Source organism: Stegostoma tigrinum, chromosome 25 (assembly GCF_030684315.1).
Source record: "Stegostoma tigrinum isolate sSteTig4 chromosome 25, sSteTig4.hap1, whole genome shotgun sequence".
Classification (NCBI taxonomy): domain Eukaryota; kingdom Metazoa; phylum Chordata; class Chondrichthyes; order Orectolobiformes; family Stegostomatidae; genus Stegostoma; species Stegostoma tigrinum.
The window spans coordinates 38632486-38658413 of record NC_081378.1 but is presented as its reverse complement, the minus strand read 5'-3'; the positions used below and the strand labels follow the sequence as shown (position 1 = coordinate 38658413).

Genomic DNA, 25928 nt, shown 5'->3' with positions numbered 1-25928 from the left:
GCAAAGACTGCATCAAATTCAAAGTTAGTTAACTAATGTGAACGTAGGTCCTTCTGTTTTATAATGGTCTCCTTTATGTTGCCTCACCTCATCACTCCTACTAAACCATATAATGCTCAGATTTCCTACAAATAAAAGACACCCATAATGGTGCCAATTGATTCCAGCAGCCTCTCCCTTCTTCAAGTCCATGACATTGTTTCTCACAATTACCAACAGCACCAAGTTTTGTTCCACTGCAAATGCTGAAATTTTATCCTGCATACTCCAATCCTGTACATTCAGAATAACAGATCCTAATATGGTTTTTCAAAGAACCCAAGGACATGATTCCTCCAATTGGCAAAACAACCACTTTCTAATGCTGTTTCCAGCTACTCAGGCAACTTTTAAAAGATATGCTGTTTCTTTCACACATATTTCATGGGTTTTGCTGCTAAGTCAGTTGCGTAACATTTTGTCAAACACTTTTAGAAAGTCTACATATGCCACACATTACCCTGAACCACTTCTTCAAGCTCAAAACAACGTAGTTCAAATAGTGTTTGTTTTCTCTCAACAAATCCAAAATTTTCAACGTCACTCAATTTTGGCCTAGTCTATCGTTCAATAGGTTTTCCCACCAGAGGCTTAATTAACTGGTCTGTCACTGCTGATTCCATCAGATTGTGACAACACTATGACTTTAAAGTGGCATATTTTGTCTTGGTCTTTTCGAAGACGGAAGGTTGAGATAGGGGTTGCAAGCAGTCTGTGCAAAGCCAATAAAGAGCTGGTGAGGTCTTAAGGAGTTCTCCTTTTCAAAAATTGGGACAATTGAAGCAGCCTAAATGGATGGGATCAAGTTCCCACAGACCAGGATTTTAGTTACATTTTCTGCAGCTGTTGGCGTCTTGAAGCTGGATGTGGAAGCTCTCATTCCTCTCCCTGTCACAACTAAAAGCTGTGCTTCTCTTCCCGCTGTCAGAATTGTACGTGATACAATCTATTTTACAGAACTTGTCTTTGCAAGGTGTGTTTATAGGATATTACTACATTGGAACACTAAGTATAGTAGTAGTTTATATATTATTCTGTAAGTATTTCAATAGTTACAGTTGAGTATTTCAATAGTTACAGTTGAGTATTTCAATAGTTACAGTTGAGTATTTTTGTCTATTTTTACAGTGCAGTTAAAATACAAAGTGTATTTTGCTTAAAGTCAATTAGTTTGACCAATCAAATTGCATCTGGGATGCAACATCTTACACTTAAAATAAACAAAACGGTTTGGGTCTAGACTATCTATTTAATATACTTTGAAAGAGGTTTGGTCTGGTCCATAGCAAGATCAACTCACTTCCAATGTTGTCCAGTAATAAATAGTTACGCTAAACAAGTGTTTCGTGTATTGAAGAGCCATACAGATGACATCAGCAGTTTGTTCAAAACAAAAATGTTCTCAGTGGAAACATTCACAAAAAGAGTGAACAGGTTATTTACCTGCTAAGATGGATAATAAATGGTTTTGATTTTATATATGATCCCAGATACAGCAATTCATAGTTATACACATCCTTAGGCAAGAGACCTTCATCTTCTGGAGCATATTTCCTACCAAAATACACAGGCTCAGATCTTCAAACTGAAAGGATAGTCACAGCAGCAGTGTACACTGGAGTTACACTTAGAACTATGGGGAAGTAATTACGTAGCTGCTGCTGTGGGAATTATCTATTAAAGTTAAATCTTCTGATAGGCAGTCAACGCCTGAAATCCTCCAAAAAAAATCCTCAGCTTAGAATTAGATACTTTCGAAGAGTTCAGAATTACTCAATTTACTCACTACCTACAAAATTTAGATTAAAACCTGCACTAGCTCCTAGATGACTGTTAAACTGATCCTGCACAAACTAATATAACCACAACTGTCCACAGACATCTAAATAAACCCACTATTCCCCAATCAGAAACCTCTCACTTGGACCCAACTGCCCATCAGCATTCTCCCATTCACTTGTCCTTCCTCACCATGACCTACCCTATGCCTTCACCCACAAACCTGTCATTGTATCACCCCTAGCTTGCCTCACCCTACATTTATTGGAAATCAAAATATTAAAATGAATAGAAATAAAATAGAATTCGAATTATTAATAGTGATATTAAATCTGCTATTTACAGTAAATGTTTAAAAGAAATTGGAACAAGAAAGAAAAGCTAAACATGACCTAAAACAATGCTACACAAGTTTAATTGCACTTACCTTTTATTATAAATTTCCACTCTGCCTTTTTCTACTGTCAAGAAGTGTTCCCATGTCAATTAGCGTCATGGCTTTGTCTCTCTTTGCCACCCTATGCTGTGTGTTCAGGCTGAGAAAGCAGGCTGCAACGGATGCATCCCATATGGCCGTAAAACACGTTGAGAAGTTGGCACTTTTTACATCATTGCTGATAGATGATCAATTTCAATCTTAGCGAGTTTTGAGAAGATTTGTAGCTCAGGTTGAGGTTCTGGATGGGAGTTTGCTCGCTGAGCTGGAAGGTTAGTTTGGTGACGAAACGTCTGAATTCTAGGTAACATCATCAGTGAGCCTTCGACAAAGCGCTGGTGTTATGTCCCGCTTTCTATTTATATAGAAAAATAGAAAGCGGGACATAACACCAGCGCTTCGTCAGAGGCTCACTGATGATGTTACCTAGAATGGTGACGAAACGTCTGAAAACTAACCTTCCAGCTCAGTGAGCAAACTCACATCCAGAACTTCAATCTTAATCAGAGGTTCGAGCAATATATATTTTTCTCTGGGACATATATCATTTAATTATAAGCCTTTAAACATAAACAACATTCTTGATGTTACACAACGTACCTCCAGCCATTTGTTTCAAGGTAGCTAAACGCACCATCAATGACACTTGCAAAAAATTGTCCTCCAGTAATGAAAAGGGTATTGACAGTAACTAATCGTCCTCTGAGATGGGAAGGTGCAGCCTCTGCAATGTAGACCGTCACAGTCATGGAAGCCAGTCCTAGGGAATAAACAAACATGTGGAACTGAAGACATCACAAGCAATGACCTCTTTATTCACCAACAAGTCAAATTGCAGTAATTTCAGATAGAAACGATAGAAAGGCTAAAAGCACATATTAATGTAAATCTGATAACAACTTCTTCGACTATCCATGAGCAGTTACATATAGAAAAAGAATTTGCTTGGGTATTCCATTTTAGCTAAAGCTGTAACATATCACCCAATAAACCAGATGTACATCGAGTTATGTAATGATGTACTTTCTTCTCGATACGCATTATACTTACGAGAAAAAGTTGGTATTTCTCCATTTCTGTTTAAGCTAACTTTTAATAGTAAAAACCAAACTTGCAACCAACCGACATTTGGCAACTAAAACTCTGCACTTCTATTCAACAACTTTTTTTTAAAAAAGTACTACTTCAGCAGATACATAAATCAAGTGCCTTGTGAAGCAGTGCTCCCCAAAAAAAACTTATACTGGTGTGATCCATTTTAAGGCTCAGACCTTGTATGACCTCCCCCCCTCAGCCCTGAGTAAAATGGGGTCTTGATACAAAAAGGTACATGGTGAAGATGAGCATCACTGAACAGAACAAAGATGTGTGTTACAGTTATAGCAGCATCAGTTGAAGTTGAGTGTGACCTACATTTCCGTCCTCTCCTCCTCAACCACTCATGCACCTCTACGCTCCATCATGTGCATGGGGCAGATGAAAAAAACATCTTTTAAACATGCAGGACTTGGCCTCACTGAGGCAATTGATTAGGCTACACCCTCAATTGGAAAAAAAAATCACAAGTTTTGTATGGAGAACTCTTTACTATCAGGAAATAGCCAGTGCTTCACAGCTGCCATGGTTACCCGCGTTTACGGCTTCAAAATCCAGCTTCTTACGTATTATTACCGGAGAACCTATTCCAACTCGACAATCACTCGACAATGCAGTACAGAAGAGGGGAAAATTCAGACACACATTTACAAGAATGCTTGAAGGTCTCCTACAGAAATTGGAAAATGAAAAGGCATATCAAAATCCAAAACACCTCCATGTACAAAGTTTCTAACTTAAACAAGGAATTTGGATGCAAGTTTTCAATAAATTTGATGAGAAACACAAGTAAAAGCAGGTGAGGGGTACACTTTTCAACAATAAATGTTAGAAAGTCTTAATAAAAACTTGCATCAGCTCTCTTCCTTAAAAAGGGACAGTCAGCTCAGGTACATGACTTTAAATTCCATGTTTCAATAACACATGTTGATAGACCACGAAAAAAAAGTCTGCCTATTCAGCTAAATCAGAAGACTTCAAAGATTATTTTAACAATTATGTATACACCTTAATTTTCTGTTCAATGGAGTTTAAAAACTCCTTAATGCCAACATTTCTTGTTCATTCCTAACAGGCTTTGTGAAAATGGTGCTGAAAATTCTACATTAATTACTAAAATCCATGTGGAGACGGAGTTTCCACCAAGCTTTCCAGCAGAGTTGTAGGAATTTGATCCAGCAATTGTGAAGGAGCAGCAACGTATGGCTAAGTCACAATGCTGTATGGCTTGAAGGAAAGAAAGTGATGGTGTTCCCAGGTGCCTTGTCCTTGGTGAGGATTCCAGCAAGTGCTGGTAAATAAACATTGGTAACTTTCTGTAGCATACCATGTAATTTGTTCGGTATTCTACGTTTCTAATCCTTCACACACAAAGACAGAAATTGATAAAGAAACACAGGTTTCTTGAAGGATCACTGGACTCAAGATTAACTCTGCTTACTCTCCACAGACGCTACTCGACCTACTAAAGTCCTCTAGCAATTTGTTCTCATTTCAGATCTTCAGCATCTGCTGTTCTTAGTTTTACTCCAATGCCTATCACACAGATTGTACTGTTTTGCCAATGACGACTTATATGAGGATAAGGCTACATACAGTTAAAGAGCTAGAGAGAGTATCATACACCAGTTTAACTCGAGACTGCTCAGCTGAAATCATAGAATTTTCTCAAATCCTGTGCAGACAGCAGTGACTGACATTTCTTCATCTATGTATTGTTGCATTCTTTTCAAATTTCAATAGCTTCAAGGAGCTGCATCAAAAAGTTTCCAAACACTTGTGCACACACGCGCTTCCCATCCAGACAAATAACTCAAATAAGGTGATCAAAGTCATAGAGCTAAAGATGATAAGAATTGCAAGCCTGCTCTGAAATGAAAGAAAGACTCAAGTAGAACATGTTTGCTTCAAAAAGAGTACAGTGTAACAAGATGCAAATTGCAAAAAACATCCAGTACACAGGGATAACATCCAAATAGCAGGATAAGAATAGATCTCTCTAGCCTCAAAAAAAAGTGACTCCAGCGGCTAAATTCCTGGACTCAGCAGCACATTTACTCCAACCTTATTTTACGCTTCAAGAATTGAAATATAATTGAACTGTGGGAGAGATGGAAATCTTCTGAAATTTACATGTTACAACTGTTTGTTGCAGCACTACTGCAAGTAATCTACAATCAACCTAAAACAAAAACAAAATGACATCTAATCAAACAAGTTTGTGCAAAAAACAGCTCCAGTTCAATAACAGTCATCACATGAGAGGTCATTTAACCCTACACGCCTGGTCAATCACTCAATGAGATAATAACTTACCAGTGATCCAATTCCATAACGCCATTTTTACTCCATATTGCCCAACGTTTACATTAATAGAACGTTATCAATTGCAAGTTTAACCAAACTATTGACCCAGCATCAAACCTAGTTTGGGAAAGAGATTCAAACATTTGCCACTCTTTGCTTATCAATGTGCTTCCTAACTTCACTCCCAAAAGACATGGCTCACATTTTGGACTCGGTCATCTTAAAATTTCACAAACAAACAGCAGAAAGAGATTGTATCCTTCCTATCAGTTCCTTTGCTTTTTCTGCTAACATGAAAGCACCAAGTGCCAGGCTCTGGATCAGTATTATTTCCACTTTATTTCAAGACTTTGACAAGCAAAGGGAGTCAGCAGACATTGCTGCTTTAACTACATTGCCATCTGTGAATGATTTCTTGTTCTGCCAAAAGAAAGTCTTCAGCTCGCCAAATTTCTTTGTCCAACATATGTTGTTCAACGACAAGCTATCCTTGAATTTACTGTGCATGTGTTGTTCCAAATTCCACTTCTTACTTAGCAATATATATTTGGGCAACACAGAGCGCAAATGCTTTTCCCTTTCGTTTTGAACTGAAGTTCACTTTCCCATTCCATGCTTACATAATACACTGATATTGTTTTACGTGGTCCAGGTTCATCACTTGCTATTGCTTCACTTGGCAGTTTGTTCAGTCACTCTGTTGCTCATCACACTGCAGGTAGGCTTTTGGACATCCAGAATGTTGCCGGCTGATTTCAAGCATTGGGGTACTGGAAGCCATGATATGTTTCTGGAGCCCCTGGTCAGCTTACAGTGCTTGATTACTGAATGAGGCATGGAAACCTTTCCTGCAATTTTTATTCATCTGGCGCTGACCTGTTATTGGATTGTGGGTCAATACAGAACAAGGCAGAAGAGTAGGATTAGCTAAGTTCTCTTGCAGAGTCTGAAAGGACATGATGGGCTGAGTAGCTTCCTATGTATCTTATATTGTAATATACTGCCTTCACACGTCAGTTCCTAGTATACTTCTTATTCAGCACAAGATTTACTTCACCCAACAATGATCATCCATCTAGATCAAACAGACACAATGTAGCAAGTTGGCAAAAGCCTGGTCGAGAGTATGTACTTTTCTCTTATAGCAGAGCCTTTGGAAATGATCAATGCATAGATTGAGAGGAAACTTGGGTGGGATCAGCTGTTGGAGACAAATCAACCAGATGATCACCATCTACATGTGGAGACTATACTTCTAGATGTTAGTGGTTGCAGGATTCCTACCCTCTTACTTGCTCGTCGCCAGTGTTTATATTGCTAGTCCAGTTCAGTTTCTGGTCAGTGGTAACTCCCAGGATGTTAATAATGGAGGCTTCAAAAAGAACAAAAAAACAATACAGCACAGAAACAGACCCTTTGGCCCTGCGCTGACACTTTTCAATGATGTCATTCATTCTCAAATTAATATGGCATTTCCAACTCAGACCTTCCCTCATTTGTCAGTTTGAAATATATGAGACGTTTTTAATTCTTTCCTCTTGGGCCTTGGGGTTCAGTAAATTCTGTGTGGCATCAGCCCGCTTGCTTGGTTCTGCTGCAGACTTATACAGTTGCAAGTGCCAGGGGCTCTGTCCTTCCCTTCACATCCCCATTTGGGAAAAAGACAGAAAAACCAAGAAATTTTGAGAACGAATTCTGAAAAAAACTTGGGTCCATTTAGTCAACTATGCAACAAAAGATGGATCTCACACGCACAGAGCAGCGTTTCACCATTGCAAAAGTCAAAATTGTTAAAAAGTAACTTTCTACAATTAGTATCAGAGATAATGGGAACTGCAGATGCTGGAGAATTCCAAGATAATAAAATGTGAGGCTGGATGAACACAGCAGGCCAAGCAGCATCTCAGGAGCACAAAAGCTGACGTTTCGGGCCTAGACCCTTCATCATGTGCTCCTGAGATGCTGCTTGGCCTGCTGTGGTCATCCAGCCTCACATTTTATTATCTTTCTACAATTAGTGTCTGGGCTTAGGAGTGGGAATTTGTTTTGTTTATGTCCTTTGTCTACTTACATAATAGATGTTAAACCATATCTATTCTGACTGTCTTAATAACGATTGGGTTAGCACATACTTGGGGGTTCTGAAAAGGGGTAGTTTATTTTGTATTGTAGCAGCTTAAAAAATATCCTCCTGTTCTTCTTTCTTTCCCAAGCTGTTGTACACCAAGAAAAATGTATTGCTTTTTACTGAATAAACATAATGAGAATTGCTCTTATCTTGAGCAGTAGTCAGTCGGGCCAAATGACCATTTTTATTCATCTCAGTGGGCTTTAAAACATGTTGACACACTTCCAAGATAATAAAGTGTGAGGCTGGATGAACACAGCAGGCCAAGCAGCATCTCAGGAGCACAAAAGCTGACGTTTCGGGCCTAGACCCTTCATCAGAGAGGGGGATGGGGGGAGGGTTCTGGAATGAATAGGGAGAGAGGGGGAGGCGGACCGAAGATGGAGAGAAAAGATGATAAGTGGAGAGAGTATAGGTGGGGAGGTAGGGAGGGGATAGGTCAGTCCAGGGAAGACGGACAGGTCAAGGAGGTGGGATGAGGTTAGTCGGTAGGAGATGGGGGTGTGGCTTGGGGTGGGAGGAAGGGATGGGTGAGAGGAAGAACAGGTTAGGGAGGCAGAGACAGGTTGGACTGGTTTTGGGATGCAGTGGGTGGAGGGGAAGAGCTGGGCTGGTTGTGTGGTGCAGTGGGGGGAGGGGACGAACTGGGCTGGTTTAGGGATGCAGTGGGGGAAGGGGAGATTTTGAAGCTGGTCAAGTCCACATTGATGCCATTGGGCTGCAGGGTTCCCAAGCAGAATATGAGTTGCTGTTCCTGCAACCTTCGGGTGGCATCATTCTGGCACTGCAGGAGGCCCATGATGGACATGTCATCTAAAGAATGGGAGGGGGAGTGGAAATGGTTTGTGACTGGGAGGTGCAGTTGCTTATTGCAAACCGAGCAGAGGTGTTCTGCAAAGCGGTCCCCAAGCCTCCGCTTGGTTTCCCCAATGTAGAGGCAGCCACACCGGGTACAATGGATGCAGTATACCACATTGGCAGATGTGCAGGTGAACCTCTGCTTAATATGGAAAGTCATCTTGGGGCCTGGGATAGGGGTGAGGGAGGTGGTGTGGGGGCAAGTGTAGCATTTCCTGCGGTTGCAGGGGAAGGTGCCGGGTGTGGTGGGGTTGGAGGGCAGTGTGGAGCGAACAAAGGAGTCACGGAGAGAGTGGTCTCTACGGAAAGCAGACAAGGGTGGGGATGGAAAAATGTCTTGGGTGGTGGGGTCGGACTGTAGATGGCGGAAGTGTCGGAGGATGATGCGTTGTATCCGGAGGTTGGTGGGGTGGTGTGAGAGAACGAGGGGGATCCTCTTTGGGCAGTTGTGGCAGGGGTGGGGTGTGAAGGATGTGTTGCGGGAAATGCGGGAGACGCGGTCAAGGTCGTTCTCGACCACTGTGGGGGGGGGGGGGGGGGGGGGGGAAGTTGCAGTCCTTGAAGAATTTGGACATCTGGGATGTGCAGGAGTGGAACGCCTCATCGTGGAGCAGATGCGGCGGAGGCGGAGGAATTGGGAATAGGGGATGGAATTTTTGCGGGAGAGTGGGTGGGAGGGGTATTCTAGGTAGCTGTGGGAGTTGGTGGGCTTGAAGTGGACATCAGTTACAAGCTGGTTGCCTGAGATGGAGACTGAGAGATCCAGGAAGGTGAGGGATGTGCTGGAGATGGCCCAGGTGAACTGAAGGTTGGGGTGGAAGGCGTCGGTGAAGTGGATGAACTGTTCGAGCTCCTCTGGGGAGCAAGAGGCGGCGCCGATACAGTCAATGTAACGGATGTAGCCCCACAGTGATCGAGAATGCCCTTGACCGCGTCCCCCGCATTTCCGGCAACACATCCATCACACCCTGCCCCCGCCACAACCGCCCTAAGAGGATCCCCCTCGTTCTCAAACACCACCCCACCAACCTCCGGATACAACACATCATCCTCCGACACTTCCGCCATCCACAATCCGACCCCACCACCCAAGATATTTTTCCATCCCCACCCGTCTGCTTTCCGGAGAGACCACTCTCTCCGTGACTCCCTTGTTCGCTCCACACTGCCCTCCAACCCCACCACACCCGGCACCTTCCACTGCAACCGCAGGAAATGCTACACTTTCCCCCACACCTCCTCCCTCACCCCCATCTCAGGCCCCAAGATGACATTCCACATTAAGCAGAGGTTCACCTGCACATCTGCCAATGTGGTATACTGCATCCACTGTACCCGGTGTGGTTTCCTCTACATTGGGGAAACCAAGCAGAGCCTTGGGGACCGCTTTGCAGAACACCTCCGCTCGGTTCGTAACAAACAACTGCACCTCCCAGTCGCAAACCATTTCCACTCCCCCTCCCATTCTTTAGATGACATGTCCATCATGGGCCTCCTGCACTGCCACAATGATGCCACCCGAAGGTTGCAGAAACAGCAACTCATATTCCGCTTGGGAACCCTGCAGCCTAATGGTATCAATGTGGACATCACCAGCTTCAAAATCTCCCCTTCCCCCACTGCATTCGTAAACCAGCCCAGCTCTTCCCCTCCACCCACTGCATCCCAAAACCAGTCCAACCTGTCTCTGCCTCCCTAACCTGTTCTTCCTCTCACCCATCCCTTCCTCCCACCCCAAGCCGCACGCCCATCTCCTACCTACTAACCTCATCCCACCTCCTTGACCTGTCCGTCTTCCCTGGACTGACCTATCCCCTCCCTACCTCCCCACTTATACTCTCTCCACCTATCTTCTTTTCTCTCCATCTTCGGTCCGCCTCCCCCTCTCTCCCTATTTATTTCAGAACCCTCACCCCATCCCCCTCTCTGATGAAGGGTCTAGGCCCGAAACGTCAGCTTTTGTGCTCCTGAGATGCTGCTTGGCCTGCTGTATTCATCCAGCCTCACATTTTATTATCTTGGATTCTCCAGCATCTGCAGTTCCCATTATCTTTGATACACTTCCAGATAGTTCAGCTCTATTATCAGAGCACTTCTGTTACAGTATATGCACAGGCTGTGTATTTTTTGACTGCTTGCTAATTCTTTTATTAGAATCTCTCCCTTATTTGTCACCTTTTGCTGGTGTAAAAAACTCCCTCAATCATCTGAAATATCAATAATCTTAAAATTATATGTTTTTTCTCAAACTTTGGTCAATCCTTAACCACCCTAGCTTAGGGTATATTCTTCTCATTGCAATTCAGTGCACCTATGTTAAGTTACAAACTCTCTCCACAAATGCCTTTCAAGCTTTTCTACCATTTCACTTTCAATTAACATTTTTAAACAATTTCCAGTCCACTTTTAACTAACTCTGCCATGACACCTTAATCATTCCCTTTGATGTTTACGTTTCATGTTAAGTTTCAGACCAATATTCCTCTCTCCTCAACCTAATAACATCTTGTTTTTTGTTTACAATCACTCTTCACTACAGGATCCTTTACGATATGATCATTAATACCAGTTCATTTAGAGACCAGTGTAAATATTTACTTGTTAGTTTCACAGCACACTGTTGAAAGAAACTTCCAGATGCACGCTATGAATTCACCTTTTTATTTTGATTTGTCCAATCTTCAAAAGGTTATATGCAGTTTTCATTGTTTCTTGATTTATACTGTTCTGCAGCACATCTATTAGATGTCTGTGATCCCTAACAGTGATTTTTTTAAAAAATCTTGCTATTTCACATCGGTAACCAAACGGACTTTGCATCTTGATCTTACAAGCCAAGATCATTTCTCACTACTGTACTGATCTCAACCTTTAAAACAGCATTACCCCCGACTTCCATTTCTTTCCTTTCCATCCTTCAGAAATAAATATGCCTGAATATTTAGTTTCCAGCCTTGATTACCTTTCTATTTTCACTCTAATAGCTATGCTATTTATGTTGGTGTATCGTTTGTTCTACTATCTGAAAGCAGAAAGAATCTTTATATTCTGTCCTTTTGTTAAAACGCCATTCTTCCTTGTTTGGACCCCATTTGTGAACATTTACGCACGCCATGTAGTCCACGCTGATTGCCGTGACCCATATCACTGCTTTGCACCTCAATCCTTTAACGTTCTGAAAGGTCTGCCTCACATGACTTCTTTCCTCAACTAAATATTTGGTTGACAATTTCTTTGATTTTTCTGTCCTGGAGAGTGTACAAGGCCTTTACTGAGCTTGAACCCACAACCTTCCATCACAAGCATGTATTATGAACTCAGCCAAGGGAGAAAATCTGGGTTTCTAACAGGGAAATGAGAATTGTAAAGCTATTCCTGAGTGCATAAGATCAAAATAAAAGTACAATTTCTCAGCAGATAAAAGGAAAATGGAGGTAATTAAAGAAGTGAATATTTAAAACAGTATAGATGAGAAAAATCATGAAAGTTAGTCAAGATGATAAAACAAAATGGAGGGAAGAAATTACACTACAACTAACATTAAGAAATGCACAAATGGGGTTGTGAAGGAGGGGAACATTTGGATTTACCATCAAATTTAGCAGACCAAAATATGTATTCTTAAGCAGTCCTTCACGAGTGCGAATGACTTACTTCCACTTTTGGGGTTGTGGATCATGAGTCTTCTGGCAGTCTAATGCCGGATCCACACAATCCACAGGTGGGGCAGATGCTATAAAGGTACATGGAATGCTCAGGTTATCATGCTTGACTGTGAATGCCTGAAGTGGCTGACACCTTTGCAAATACTTCTCTAGTTTGGTTTTGTGTGCCTTTGACGTGAGATTTTTATGAGCCAGTAAGAATACTGCCTTTTTGCGTTGCTGCTTTGAGGATATTCTTGATGGGTTTCTTCTGCCCTTCTGGTAACCACTTGACATGATGAAACTCAGAGCTCACTTTGGAAGTCCTGTATCAGGCATGCAAATAATATGCCGCACCCAACAGTAGTGAATGAGTCACTGGTCACTACCAATGCTGAAGATTTTGCTCTTAGTTAGGACACTAATATTGGCATAGCCTGCTAGAGGATTTGCAGAATTTTCAAAAGCATTAAAGAGATCTCTCTAGGGATTGCTGTCCAATGTCTGTACTGCATAGTGCTGGAGCCTGTCGACTACTAGCTTCTTGCCAAATTTTAAATCTTCACAAAAAAAAACTTTTTCTCTCCAGATTGCCAAGTGGTGTTGAATTTCATTGTCCACGACTGCTGTCACTGAGTAGAGGCTCTCAATGGATGAGAAGTAGATCTTTTATAGATTTCTTTCCGAGGGAGAAAAAGGTGTTGTACAGCAGGAGCAAGCTGGTGAGAGCTTTCTCTTTTGAATATTTAACCAAATGCTTATTTTGTGTACCTTTGTGAATGTACGATTGGGTTGAAGTTTGGCTGGCATGTCCACAAAGGTCCCTCACCAACTTCTACATATGCACTATTGAAAGCACACTGTCCGGGTGCATAACAGCCTGGTACAGCAACTGTTTTGCCCAGGACTGTAAAAACAAAACTACAGAAGGTGGTGCGCACAGCACAGATATCACAGAAGCTAACCTCAAAACCACGGACTCTATTTACATGGCTTGTTGCCAAAAGGTAAGGTGCCAACATCAAGAACCCATAACACTCTGGTAATGACCTCCTACAACCTCTTCCATCAGACAGAAGCTACAAAAGCCCAAACACACGAGCAGGTTCAGGAACAGCTTCTTTCTAGCCATTGTCAGACTGTTGAATGAACCCTAGTCTCTAATAATGTAGCTTGCATGCCTCCAAGTCTTTTGATATGTACATCCGTTGTTTGCTGTGATATGCCTGCACTGCCTGTAGACAAAGCTTTTCATTTTATTTCAGTACACATGACGAAAAACAAAAACAAGCAATATAATAAAATGAGAGGCTGGATGAACACAGCAGGCCAAGCAGCATCTCAGGAGCACAAAAGCTGACGTTTCGGGCAAGCAATCTTGGCCTGATTACACCAACACCCAAGCACACCCTGCATCTTTGTTCAATGTGTGTCAATTTTCACCCAGGGCATTTTCCTGTTCATCCTTTAAAGAAGCAGAGATAGAGCAGGCAGAGTGTAATAACAGTTTTGCGTGACATTTGGGTCAATTCACATGGAGTGTGAAATGAACAAATGAAAGTGTACAGCAAGGAACAGGCCGGTGTGACTTGCATACAATCATGCAATAGGTTCAAGATTGCAATGAATTGCTGCTGGCAATCAAATTTGAGGAGGACCATAATCTTCATAACTAATCCTTCATGGTTGACAACAGTCAAAGGCTTTGTGAAGTCAAAAGTGCAGTGTTTAGACAGTAGCATTATCTCAATTTGGTACCTTCACAGAAAGACAAATACATATCCAAATCCAGAATCTGCACTCAAGAGTCCAGCAGGCACTCTTTAGCTATGGGGAGAAGTCAACTGAGGAAGATTCTGACCATCCCTCTATAGTTACAGCAATTGGTCTTACGTCCTTTCTTGACAATGGACAGATTTATGACATTTGAGATCCTCCGACATGTTTACCATCTTTCAAATGAAATTGAATATTCAAGTCAAGAGTCCACCTCCACCAGTTTTAATATTTTATTAGGGATTCCATACATACCTACAGTTTTATTGTTTTTCAAACAAAGTTTTGGGTTCCACAGACATAGTGGCCCAAATGTTGAGGGCATTCACAACATCACAACTTGAACTCCTCCTTGACATGATCCTTCTAATGAGAACAAACTGCCCCGGTCCTCCTAAGCCATTCTCAGGTTTTGGATAAGATCCTTGGGCTGTAGATTGTGTTGGGGAATCCACAAATATGCAAACAGTCCTGAGTTTTGGATTTCTAGCACCTTTCTCCCCCCACTGACCATCTGTTCCTTTAGGTCATAAGTATTTTTGCAGAATTCACACTTCATTTTCCTGCATACCTACTTTCTTTCAGAGTTCTATGATGGAGCTTCCAGCTTAGGAACATTTTATCTTACAAGTTAGGGTCTCCTGGTTATCAAAACAACCAGTCGAAGTTTTGTGACTGAAAAACAACAGTACTCCCCTCGTAGTTGCTATAATGATGTAACAGCTGACAAGATACCATCAACATTCTGCGGTTCCAATTCACAGATCCACTCATCCAAATGAGCAACATTGACTCATTGCACAGCCCTTGGGTCTGTCAATATGCATTGCTTGCTGCAGCACTTCTGTTGCAGCGGCCAGGTTCACGTAGATAGACCAGATCGAGGAACGATTATGTCCACCAGCCATCAGCTCCTGTCATGGAATGAGTGATGCAGACATCCTTGCGGTCCCCTCTCAGGTTACCAAGGAAATCAAAGGCTCCAGTGACACTTGCTTTAGAAGCAATATTTAGAGCCAAGGTGTTACATTTAAATCACTGAAGAAAGTGCATTAAAGATGACTTAAACATATATTATGTACAATGGTTTGTAATATATTAACTGGAAACTTGGATCCTCATGGTAAGGGTAAATAGTGTTCTTGTTTTTAGTTCTGTAATATTTGCTTATTGATTTAAAATCTTCTGCTTCCTCTTGAGCTCTTGATTAAAACGTATACAAAGCAAATCCTATGGGCTCTGTCAATATGCCAGTAGTGTTCACACAGTATTGGGAGAAATGCATTGGTCATCAAGTCCCACTGCACCATGAGATGTGTCTAAAGTGTGAATTTTTCATTTAAAATCAGTGAAGCGGTCCATTTGTTTCTTTTGATTACTGTTACTTCTAACAGGAGATTTTTAAAACAGGTTTCTTCAATAAGCTTTAAAAATGGCTTGTGTTGTAAACAAACAAGTGGTATCAACCAAATTACAATGCATAGTTAAACAATATTATCTTAATATAAGCACACAGACTATACAACTGTACAGTAAATATATTTTTAAGAGATGAACAATAAGATAAACTTCCTAATGGCCCTTTGTTCAACTGTCACAGAAACCCAGAAAATAATTTGAGCAGGCATGCACAAAACTAGTAAATCCAGTTCAACACAGGTGGTGTTCAAATCCTTCCCACTTCCTTCATATAATTTTTTTAAAAGGATTATGAATTCCCAGAAGTATTCAGGACTTGTTGTCCAGTACTAGTATATTGCTAGGTAAACACCAGGAGTTGTTGCTGTAATGTGGAAATTTGTCCAGATATGTCCTCCCCTAAAAAAAAGTGCAGGAAAAGTCCAACCCATTAATTATCATTTTATGGGTCTACACATGAGCGTCAGCAAAGTGATGATACAGAACTTACACTGCAGTAACATGCTCACCAATGCTCTGTTAAAATTCTGCCAGGAGCAGAGAGTTTCAAATCTCCTCACAACATTGGTTTGAACACATACCAAAGCAGAGAACTCCAGGAGGTGAGCTGATAGTGACTGTTCTTTGTTCAAAGCAACATCTGGCCAATGTTCATGCTGTGGATTGTTACATGGCATAAATTCTGTCTCTTTTGATAATTGAAAATAGGCTACTTTTTTTCCCCCCCAATGTTGTCTGTCTTACTGGCAGTTAATTTGTTTCTCTGTCATTTGTGCACCATTGGGGAGGGGCGGGGGAGAAAAAACAAGGACGTCTCTTTGCTCTGACTTGAACTTAACTTGTTAGAAGTTGTTGAAAGTTGGTGGGGAGTTGTCCTCTCTCATCTCCCACATGTTGTTGGGTTTAGCACAGAATCTACAGAGGGAGCAATAGACAATCCATGTTGTAGCATTTTAGATGCACATATTTTGTGTTTTTCTGTGTTGATAGATTTAAGAGTTTGGATTGAAGATACTTTTTAAATTTAGTTCATTTTAATCTTTTTAATTTAGTTCATTTAATTTGGCAAACTAATTTTTAAATTGTGTATCAAGATTGTGGGTTTTTTTTCCTATTGTACTGTCAAGCAGGCAATGTTAGTTCTGAGGAAGGATCACAAAACCCAAAACAGTAACTCTGTTTTCTCCTTCACAGATGCTGCCAGACCTGCTGAGTTTTTCCAGCAACTTTGTGATTGTTAGGGTGAGTTATTGTGATTGTAATGAATGAAGTATAAAGTAGTGTACGCTGTTTCTGTTTGTAGATAATTGCATTAGATGCAAAGAGCACTTAAAAAGATATCATCTGTTGTAAAAGTGATATTAAATTGGTGATTGCAAATCTTCTACAACAAATAATCATTCATTCAGTATGGTTTGTGTTACATCATCTTGAAGACTGCACTGTTTAACTAGAAACTGTTGAGAGATAGAATGGCAGAGAAACAAATTAACTGCCAGTGAGACAAACAACATTGAAAATAGGCTACTTTTTCTCAATGATCAAACAAGGCAGAATTTATGCCATGTAACAACCTACAGCATGAACGTTGGCCTTCCCACTAGTTAATTTTTTAAAAATCGGCTCATTTAAGAGTGAATATCAGACAAGAAATACAACTATCAATATCACAGATAATGGGAACTGCAGATGCTGGAGATTCCAAGATAATAAAATGTGAGGCTGGATGAACACAGCAGGCCAAGCAGCATCTCAGGAGCACAAAAGCTGACGTTTCGGGCCTAGACCCTTCATCAGAGAGGGGGATGGGGGGAGGGAACTGGAATAAATAGGGAGAGAGGGGGAGGCGGACCGAAGATGGAGAGTAAAGAAGATAGGTGGAGAGGGTGTAGGTGGGGAGGTAGGGAGGGGATAGGTCAGTCCAGGGAAGACGGACAGGTCAAGGAGGTGGGATGAGGTTAGTAGGTAGCTGGGGGTGCGGCTTGGGGTGGGAGGAAGGGATGGGTGAGATTCCAAGATAATAAAATGTGAGGCTGGATGAACACAGCATTCCAAGATAATAAAATGTGAGGCTGGATGAACACAGCTCACCCATCCCTTCCTCCCACCCCAAGCCGCACCCCCAGCTACCTACTAACCTCATCCCACCTCCTTGACCTGTCCGTCTTCCCTGGACTGACCTATCCCCTCCCTACCTCCCCACCTACACCCTCTCCACCTATCTTCTTTACTCTCCATCTTCGGTCCGCCTCCCCCTCTCTCCCTATTTATTCCAGTTCCCTCCCCCCATCCCCCTCTCTGATGAAGGGTCTAGGCCCGAAACGTCAGCTTTTGTGCTCCTGAGATGCTGCTTGGCCTGCTGTGTTCATCCAGCCTCACATTTTATTATCAATATCACAGGTGGTGGCAATCAGCTCATTAAGTTTGTCAGCTGTGTACAGCAACACAGTCAGACCCAATCTATACTCATTTATCTGCCAAGCATTCTCAAATAGCTATTTGATAGGAAATTGCAATTACTAATCTGTGCTTCGAACACCCACAGGGAGTTTCAGCCTTGCTTAAAAGCTTTGCCTTCACCCTCCCCTTACAATTCCAGAGAAAAATCTCTTCGATGTCATGCTATGTTTGTAGTGAAAATGGACAATCAGCATTCAACTTACATCATTTGATTTTAATACTAGACACTTCCAGGGACTGCACTTTACTCTGGACATTGCTGACTTAAAATGGTTACTATAATTAGTCAAGCTCAAACAACACAGGATATATAAAAGCAAGAACAGAATTAGTTTTAAATTGAGAAGCACAAATTCTACAAGATGTCAAGATATCTGCATCTCTAGATTTAATCTCTCTTGTCTGATAGTTTAAACGTGGACATAAAAGGTTGTTCACAACTGTTCAGCTTGGAAAAATAATGACAGATACCTGAAATGTAAATGAAAGTTATATCAACAGCGGTTTGGTACACAAAGCAGAGAGGAATCAAAATAGCAAAGATACTGAAACCTTTGCCTCTTAACCCAAGAAACAATAGTGGTGAAAAACCAACTTGGAAAAATCTGTTCACCAAAAAAATAAAAAAAAAATCAAGGTTATCTGCACATTTCACCACTCTTCTGGAAACGGAGCAACTAAATCTCAGGACGGGAAAAAGAACTAACTGTGGCTGGTGGAAATCAGAAAGACAAACAGAAGTTGCTGGAAAAATTTAGGTCTGAGGACAGAAAGTAGAATTAATGCTTTGGATCCAGTGAGCCTTCTTCAGAACTGATTGTAGGCAGGAAAAGCTTGGTAGAACTGGAGGAGGGGTGAGGTGGGTTGGAAAGGAGTGAACAATATGTGGAAATGGAGCCCAGAGAGAAATGCAGTTGAGCAAAGGAATGGGTAAAAGTCACCCTGGGATTGATGGGGATCATGAGTAGTGAACAATAGTTTGTTGAGGCAGCAGCCTATGTGAATGCCAAGGCCTGGTGTTGTGGGATTTGGGGTAAGGACATGGGCCAAGGTCCTTAGGCCCTAAAATTACTTAACTCAATATTGTGTCTGGAAGGCTGCAGGGTTCCCAAGCTGAAAATGAGTTGATCTTCCAGCTTGCACTGAGCTTTGTTTCAGCACTACAGCAAGCCAGAGACCAAGATATTGGCCAGGTCGTCTGTTGAAAGAGTCATTTTTGTGGACTGAACGTAGGTGCTCTGCAAAGAAGTCAATCCATTTGTGCTTTGACTCCCTAATGTAGAGGAGACCACACAGTGAGCAGTGAATACAGTAGACTAGACCGAGTGAAGGATAGGTAAATTTCGGGACTACCTGGAAGGTTTGTCTGGGGCTTTAGATAATGAGGAAGTAAACAACCAGGTGTCGGAAAAGTTGATCCATTTTGCTTCCAATATCCGCTCCACTCTCATCTTCACCTGCTCCATCTGACTTCTCCCTTCCCTTCAACAGCGGTTTCCATTTGTGGGGATAGGCTAGACATCATTACCCTGTCACCTCACGATCCAGGGCTTCAGACACACCTTACAGGTTTGCCTGTACTTCCATCTAGTCTGCTGCTCACAATGTGGTCTCTACATTGCAGAGGCAAAGTGCAGATTGGCTGACTGCTACGCAGAACACCTACATTCCGTCCGCAAAAATGACACTGCCATTTCAACACACCACCAATTCCCTGGCCAACACCTCTAACAAGTTTGCAGCAGTGCTCCAGTGAAGCTCAGCACAAGCTCGATGAACAACACCTCATTTTCCAATTGGGAACCCTAAGCCTTCTGGACTTAAATATTGAGTTCAATAATTTTAAGGGCTGAGCACCTAATTAGTTGACCTACATTTTAAATGTGGTAGTGAATCTAATTGAAGTGTGATAGCTATATGATAAAGCCAAAAAATTTTAAAAAAGCTGAGACCCATCAGAAATGGGATGAAAAGAAACCAGTGGATCGTTCTTCCCCATCCAGTAACAATCCTTTGAAGTAGCTTTCAAGTCATTTCAAGTGTGGAAACCAGAACTGTGTAACACTGCAATTGTGGCCTAACCAAAGCCTTACAAAAGTTCAGCAATTTTTTAAAACTTTTGTATTCAATACTTGTATCAATAGGAAACAAATTTGCCTTGTTCCAGACTCAAGCAGGAACTTTAGCAGAACCATAGTGAACCAAAGACAATAAAAGTTCTTTTTTTGACAGTGCGAAAGGCAGAAAAACTAAGAACCATAAAAAATATATAATACAAAAGAACAAAAGAACTAGGATCGCCTTATCTATCAAGGTGACGGACAACATTGCTTTACAGACAACACCATGTCACCATTACTAAAATCAGAAGAACCACAATCAAGATTTTTCAATCAAAAATTTGGTTTACCGTCTTTTTTTTCCCTCCACAAACAATCAAAAGATGTATGGTTTGACACAGATACTATCTTATTTATGATTGAGTGCCTGTGTAATTGATATTTAAAGGAGTATTGTTTAAGTCATGTAGTAGAAGATATGTACTTCTTTCTCTGCAATGTTTACAATTAATTATTTTCCTGTTAAATACAAAACCAGATGCGAATTCCTTCTGTCCAGAATAGCTGTTACTCAGTCAGGTGAATTACCCACATTGGTGGCTTAACTTAATATTTACACATTTTAGATAGCTTCTAGAAAAACGAGGCTTGATTATCAGTGCACTCTTTCCAGTTATGTCCCAGCAAATTTAGTGGTTTCATAGGGATTGTAAAACTGTTACGAATCACATGCTAGCTATCCTCAATGTTCAACATATCTGTTAATTCCTCCCCACCCACTAGAGCTAGTCTATTTTTTCCCCACTCCACCTACTATTCCTATCTCCACTTCTACTGATATTTCATAAGTGTCTATTTCCTTAGTCGGGATCAACTCAAGAACTCGTCATGTATTATAGCTGCACCCGTCAACATACACTTTCATTTCCCATAACAGGGCCTTAAATCTCTTGCAAGCTGTGTACTGTTTACACGCCATTACTTATCAGAATATTTTTGGGTTGATTTGTACGTTCACTTCCACTTCAACTTTATTAATTGTTATTCTTGGACAGTAGTGCTTCATTTCCTGTTAGCTCATGCAATTTGACCTAATCCATGCTTGATGAATTTAGCTGTGTGTACCATACACCTTTTTTGGTGGTATCATACTCTCTATCTCATCATCCAAAGAATCCCAGCTCCCCTACATTCTCTTTTTGCTGGGATGTACCTAAACTGTATCCAAACCAGTATCTGCTCAAAATGATCGTTTTTTTTTTAGAAAGAGTGATATGGTGATGAAATTGGAGGTGATGATTACATCTTGGCTGCTGGTTACCTAATATTTGGAAACAGATCTCTCATCTTCAAGTAAAATCACCAAGCGATAAAATGTCGATCAGAAAGGGAAGCGGCTGAAGACAGCATTTGTTTGGGCAGTAAAAGAAATTACTGGAAATGGTCGGGCTAAAACTAGATGGAAAATAGAATCAAATAAGAATAGTTACATTTGACTGATACAAGATGGCAGAGAAAAATGTATTATCAACAACACCAAGTCTGCAGACGAAGAGGGATGCCATACTACAGTAATAGTCACAAAACTGCATTTATACTCTTAGTTAAATAAATGAAGAGGACATTTAATTTATAAAGTTATTACAAAGAAGGAGGCCATTCAACCTGTCAAGTCAATGCTACTTTTGTGTGGCAGTCAATCCAATATCCTACTTTATCTTCATTGACCTACACATGGTTGTCCAATTTTTCTTACAATTGATCATCTACTGTGACAGATGCAGAAAACAGTTCCTGCAAAAGAATGCTGGAAAATGCCAACACAATGCAAGCATATAGTTAATGGTGCAATATGAGAAATAGGGGTTATCAATTATACTCTTTAACTACTGCAATTCAGGTGAATATACTCCACGATGTTGCACAAAGGAAATGGCAAGATTTTGATCGTATCAAGAACCTGCAGGTGATAGCATTTTCATTTACCCAATGCTAACGTGCTATAAGGATTTGGAGGTTGCAATCATGGAACTGCCGTAAAAGCAGCTCTGACAGGTTTGGCAAAATGTGCTCAACACCAAAATTGAACATCATATATCTTAGATAGTTGTAGAGGTGGTGAGGATTACAAAGCAAGGGAGGACAGGCTAGGAAGTAAAACCTTATGAGATCTGAAAACATGAAGAATAAGCAACAGGTGAACAGGACTTAGCTAAAGTTAAAATAATGGGTGAAAGTTCCAAGACCTCAAGTTTCAAAAGCGTAGAAAGCCTGTAGTGTTTTACTATAATCAAGTCTAGAAATAAAAGGTACAAACATGAGCTCCAGCAGGGAACTAAATTAAGACTGGGGCAGAGGCAGGCAATCACAACAATGACATGAATATTTGGTTAGAAGTTTATCTCTGATTTATTTGTAATACCAAGATGGCAAATTGTCTAGTTCAGCCCTAGCTTCAAGGGAGAAGACTGGTGATGATAAAACAAAATTTCAGGTGGGGTTGAAAGACAACGACATTTGTCTCCTCATCATTTACTTAGAAGCTCCCACATCTGAAGACAGGGAAGCAAAGCACTGTATTCTCTTCTAACCACGCCAATGTTCTGGTTCCTTCAGCATGTGTTGACAAGCTGGAGTTCCTGATGAGCAGTTTGGTGTTAGTTCGTATTAGGGATTCATCCACAACACTTAATACAAATGAAGTTCTGCTCAGCCAGTAACAAAATGTCAGAGAAGCAGTTTGACAATTCTTACCGCTTCCACTGTCTGAAAAGTACTGGCAAAATAGAGTTGCGTGTTGAAAGGGTACTGAACTTTTGTAATGGTAATTTTTGGATGATGCCATCAAATAGCATCATACAAATAAATGGAAATATGGAAATAAAACACTATGCAACATTGGAATAGGTGCCTAGAAGCTGAATCAAAACACTATTTAGAAAAGTAAGAGACTTTTAGGGATCTTTGGGGGTTTACCATTGGAAAATAGCCAAAACAACCGTAAGGCAAACACCTAGATAAGTGAGTTGAACGGCTTTGGGTAGTCAGAAGGTGAGGTACTTGCTGCAATCTTCCTACCCTCTGACCTGCTCTGTATTCATATAGTGGGTGCTGATATTTATAAACTTATAGTTGTTTCTACTATAATTTGCTTGTGGATATCTTCTATCAAGATAATTTTGCTACTTAAAAAACTTACAGCAGGAGAGACATTCCATCACAGTACATGGCTTACAGCTGCTCATTTAATGACCTAAAATTTCTCGCAATTGAGCATTTTAAAAGTTGACAGTAAGGATGAATGAGGTGGTTTACAGGAGAGAGTTGGATTACTAACATGACTAGATAGTACGAACTGAATCAGGCAATTCGGTGCCCACTCAGCTGAACGACAATGGCTAGACGTAGAAGTAAAACGAATTCTCAAGCCTTTGTAGTTAGCTAACAGTTAAGGTTGTACAAGAAGGATAATTTATTCAAATATTTTAGGGATTCTAAAATATGTAGAAACAAACAATTATCAAAAAATAATAATGGACTCCAACCGTGCCTGTATATCTACTCTGATCATTACAGCTTCTTCCACGGTTCGCTCACGTATCATCACCATCATGTTTCTCAGCCGAGATCCGCCAGATTCTCTGCTAGCCTCAATGAAAACGTCCTGAATACTGACACGGTTTCCGTGGATAGCTCTGTTGCGAATTCAAGCTCTTCCTCATCTGCATCTGGCAAGGACAAAGCAGAGTTAACGTTTCGGGTCCAGTGACCCCTTTGAACTGTGCTGAGGATCACCGCATCCCAAACAAACGTTAACTCCGTTTTCTCCTTCATAGACGGGGCCAGACCTGCTGAGCTTTTCCAGCAACTGTGCTTTTGTTCCTGATTTACAGTATCCACAGTATTTTCGGCTTAAATTTAAACTGGGGTTCTTTTGCATTTTTATATACAGTCGGCCGAGCAGTTCGAGTTTCAAAAGAAGCGCGACAACGCGGTGACACTGCGAGGCTGACCCCACCCAGCGACTGGGTCGGAGGAATGAGTGAACCCGGTCCCACCATCTCGAACTTATGTTACCGGGAAGACACAGAATTCCTCACTGGTGAGGGGTGGTGGACGATCTCCGCGGCACCTTATCGGTCAGTTTTTTTTAGGAGACCCGTCACCTCCGTTCACAACGGTTTCTCCCACACACGCGATTCTCCACCATCCCCTATTTTTCTGGGCGACCCACCGTATTCCACTCCAGAACTTACCGATGCCTAATCCCACTACGACGCGTCCGGCCAACAGGGCATTACGGTCGCTCCCAGCCGTCATCACCACCGCCCCTAACGTGAAGAGGAGGCTGGCCAGTAGGATACAGGGTTTTCGGCCCCAATAGCCGTTGAGGAGGCCTCCAGCCAGCGCCGAAATGGCTGCTGCTCCCACCGTGGCCGATACTACCAGCTCCTGCCAAAGCTCGTTGAGGGCGAACTCCTTCTTGAGTAGCAGCAGGGCGCCCGACACGACGCCGGTGTCGTAGCCGAACAGGAAGCCGCCTAGGGCCGCGAACGTAGCCAAGACGTAGACGAAGCGGGGGTTGTTATTCCTGCTGCTGCCGCCGCCACCTCCTCCTCCTCCTCCTTGGAAGTGCCTGTGAGCGATCAGATTTCCTTCGGCACCGGTTGCCATGCCCGTTAACCGTGAGAGCTGGCGGCGGTGGTTGTTATTGTTGTTGTTACCGCTACCGACGGGTTTGATTAGAGTCCGCTCGCCGAGCGTCTCCCGTCGCCCGTCCGGCCTGATCCACCGCTTCCCGCTCAGGTCCCTCAGACTGTACTCGGCGTCACTGTCTTTGCGGGACATAAGGAGCCCAAGAATCGGCTCCTCACCTGCTGGAAGGTTCTCGACCCCCGCCGCGTGACGTGGGGGGGAGGTGGGGAAGAGCGCTCGAGCTTTCTCAGACCGTACCTAAACAACGCGCGATCAATGCTGCTCTCCCAGCGGCTGCACTCGGATTGATTGTGTGTTTGAGGGGGGAGGGAAAGAGAAGATGGGGGAAGGGCAATGAGATTCAGGCAGTGATCCAGACGCGCCTCCGTCACGTGTAGCTCGTATGCAGCCTACCCTGTTAGAGGCGGGAAGCGGCGGCGGCGACGGCAACAACAACAACCGATTTTTTATTCGAAAGCGGCTGCAAGTTTAGCTGTCGCTGGGATGTTCTACCTTGACGGACGTTACCTTTCTATGTGCGGTTGTCACCTAGAACTTGCTGTCGGGCAATCCTCTTCTACCCCCTCCACTGCCAGGTCTTTTGGCAGATGTAGTCAGTAGACAAATACCGTGTTTCGAGCTGAAATTTTAATTTCGACGCACGGCTCTCGCTGCAAAAGACAATTGAAAGTGCGAAACTTATCCAGATAAGATTAACCTTTTTTGTTTAACTGGTGTTAAATCGTAGTTACAGTTCAATAATGACCTCAGCTATGAGAAAAAATTGATGCTACTTTGACTCCAATGTCATTTTTCAATAACATACGATTTAGTTTTTGAAATGTATTTCGGCCTCCCTCAGTTTCCCAATTTTGCTTTCAATAAAGTGATTAACAATTGAATAGATAATTTGTGATATTTAAGTTCCTGAGTGATATTCTGTTAAGAGTTCGTAAATGTGGCTGCTTAGCTACACTTTGATTTAATGTTACTGAATGCCATGTATCCTTGAAGGTTCTCCTAGGTTGTGTGTCGCAACAAAATGGGAAAGTCTAATCGATAATGCGTACATCAGTAGATTAGATTAGATTAGATTCCCTACAGTGTGGGAACAGGCCCTTCGACCCAACAAGTCCACACTGCCCTTTGGAGCATCCTACCCAGAACCATTCCCCTGCAACCCACTCACCCCTGAGCACTACAGGCAATTTAGCATGGCCACCAACCAGCCC

At 42.0% G+C, this 25928-nt stretch overlaps 1 protein-coding gene across 5 annotated transcripts in view; it reads right to left on the bottom strand.

Annotated features, from left to right (window-relative positions):
• LOC125463048 (proton myo-inositol cotransporter-like) overlaps positions 1-25043 on the bottom strand; it is a 111113-nt gene extending 86070 nt beyond the window's left edge. For 3 of the 5 annotated variants that reach the window (XR_007249741.2, XR_007249742.2, XM_048553693.2), the window contains exons 1-2: positions 24258-25041; positions 2855-3014 (exon numbers count right to left, since the gene is read on the bottom strand). Coding sequence is in view for 3 of the 5 variants with exons in the window: in XM_048553693.2 (XP_048409650.1) it covers positions 2855-3014; positions 24258-24849 (752 nt within the window). In the remaining 2 variants the exon portion in view is untranslated. Of the gene's footprint in view, positions 1-2854; positions 3015-24257 lie in introns of all 5 variants that reach the window. The other 2 variants (XM_048553691.2, XM_048553694.2) reach the window with 2 other exon arrangements.
• Between the last annotated feature and the right edge of the window lie 885 nt (positions 25044-25928).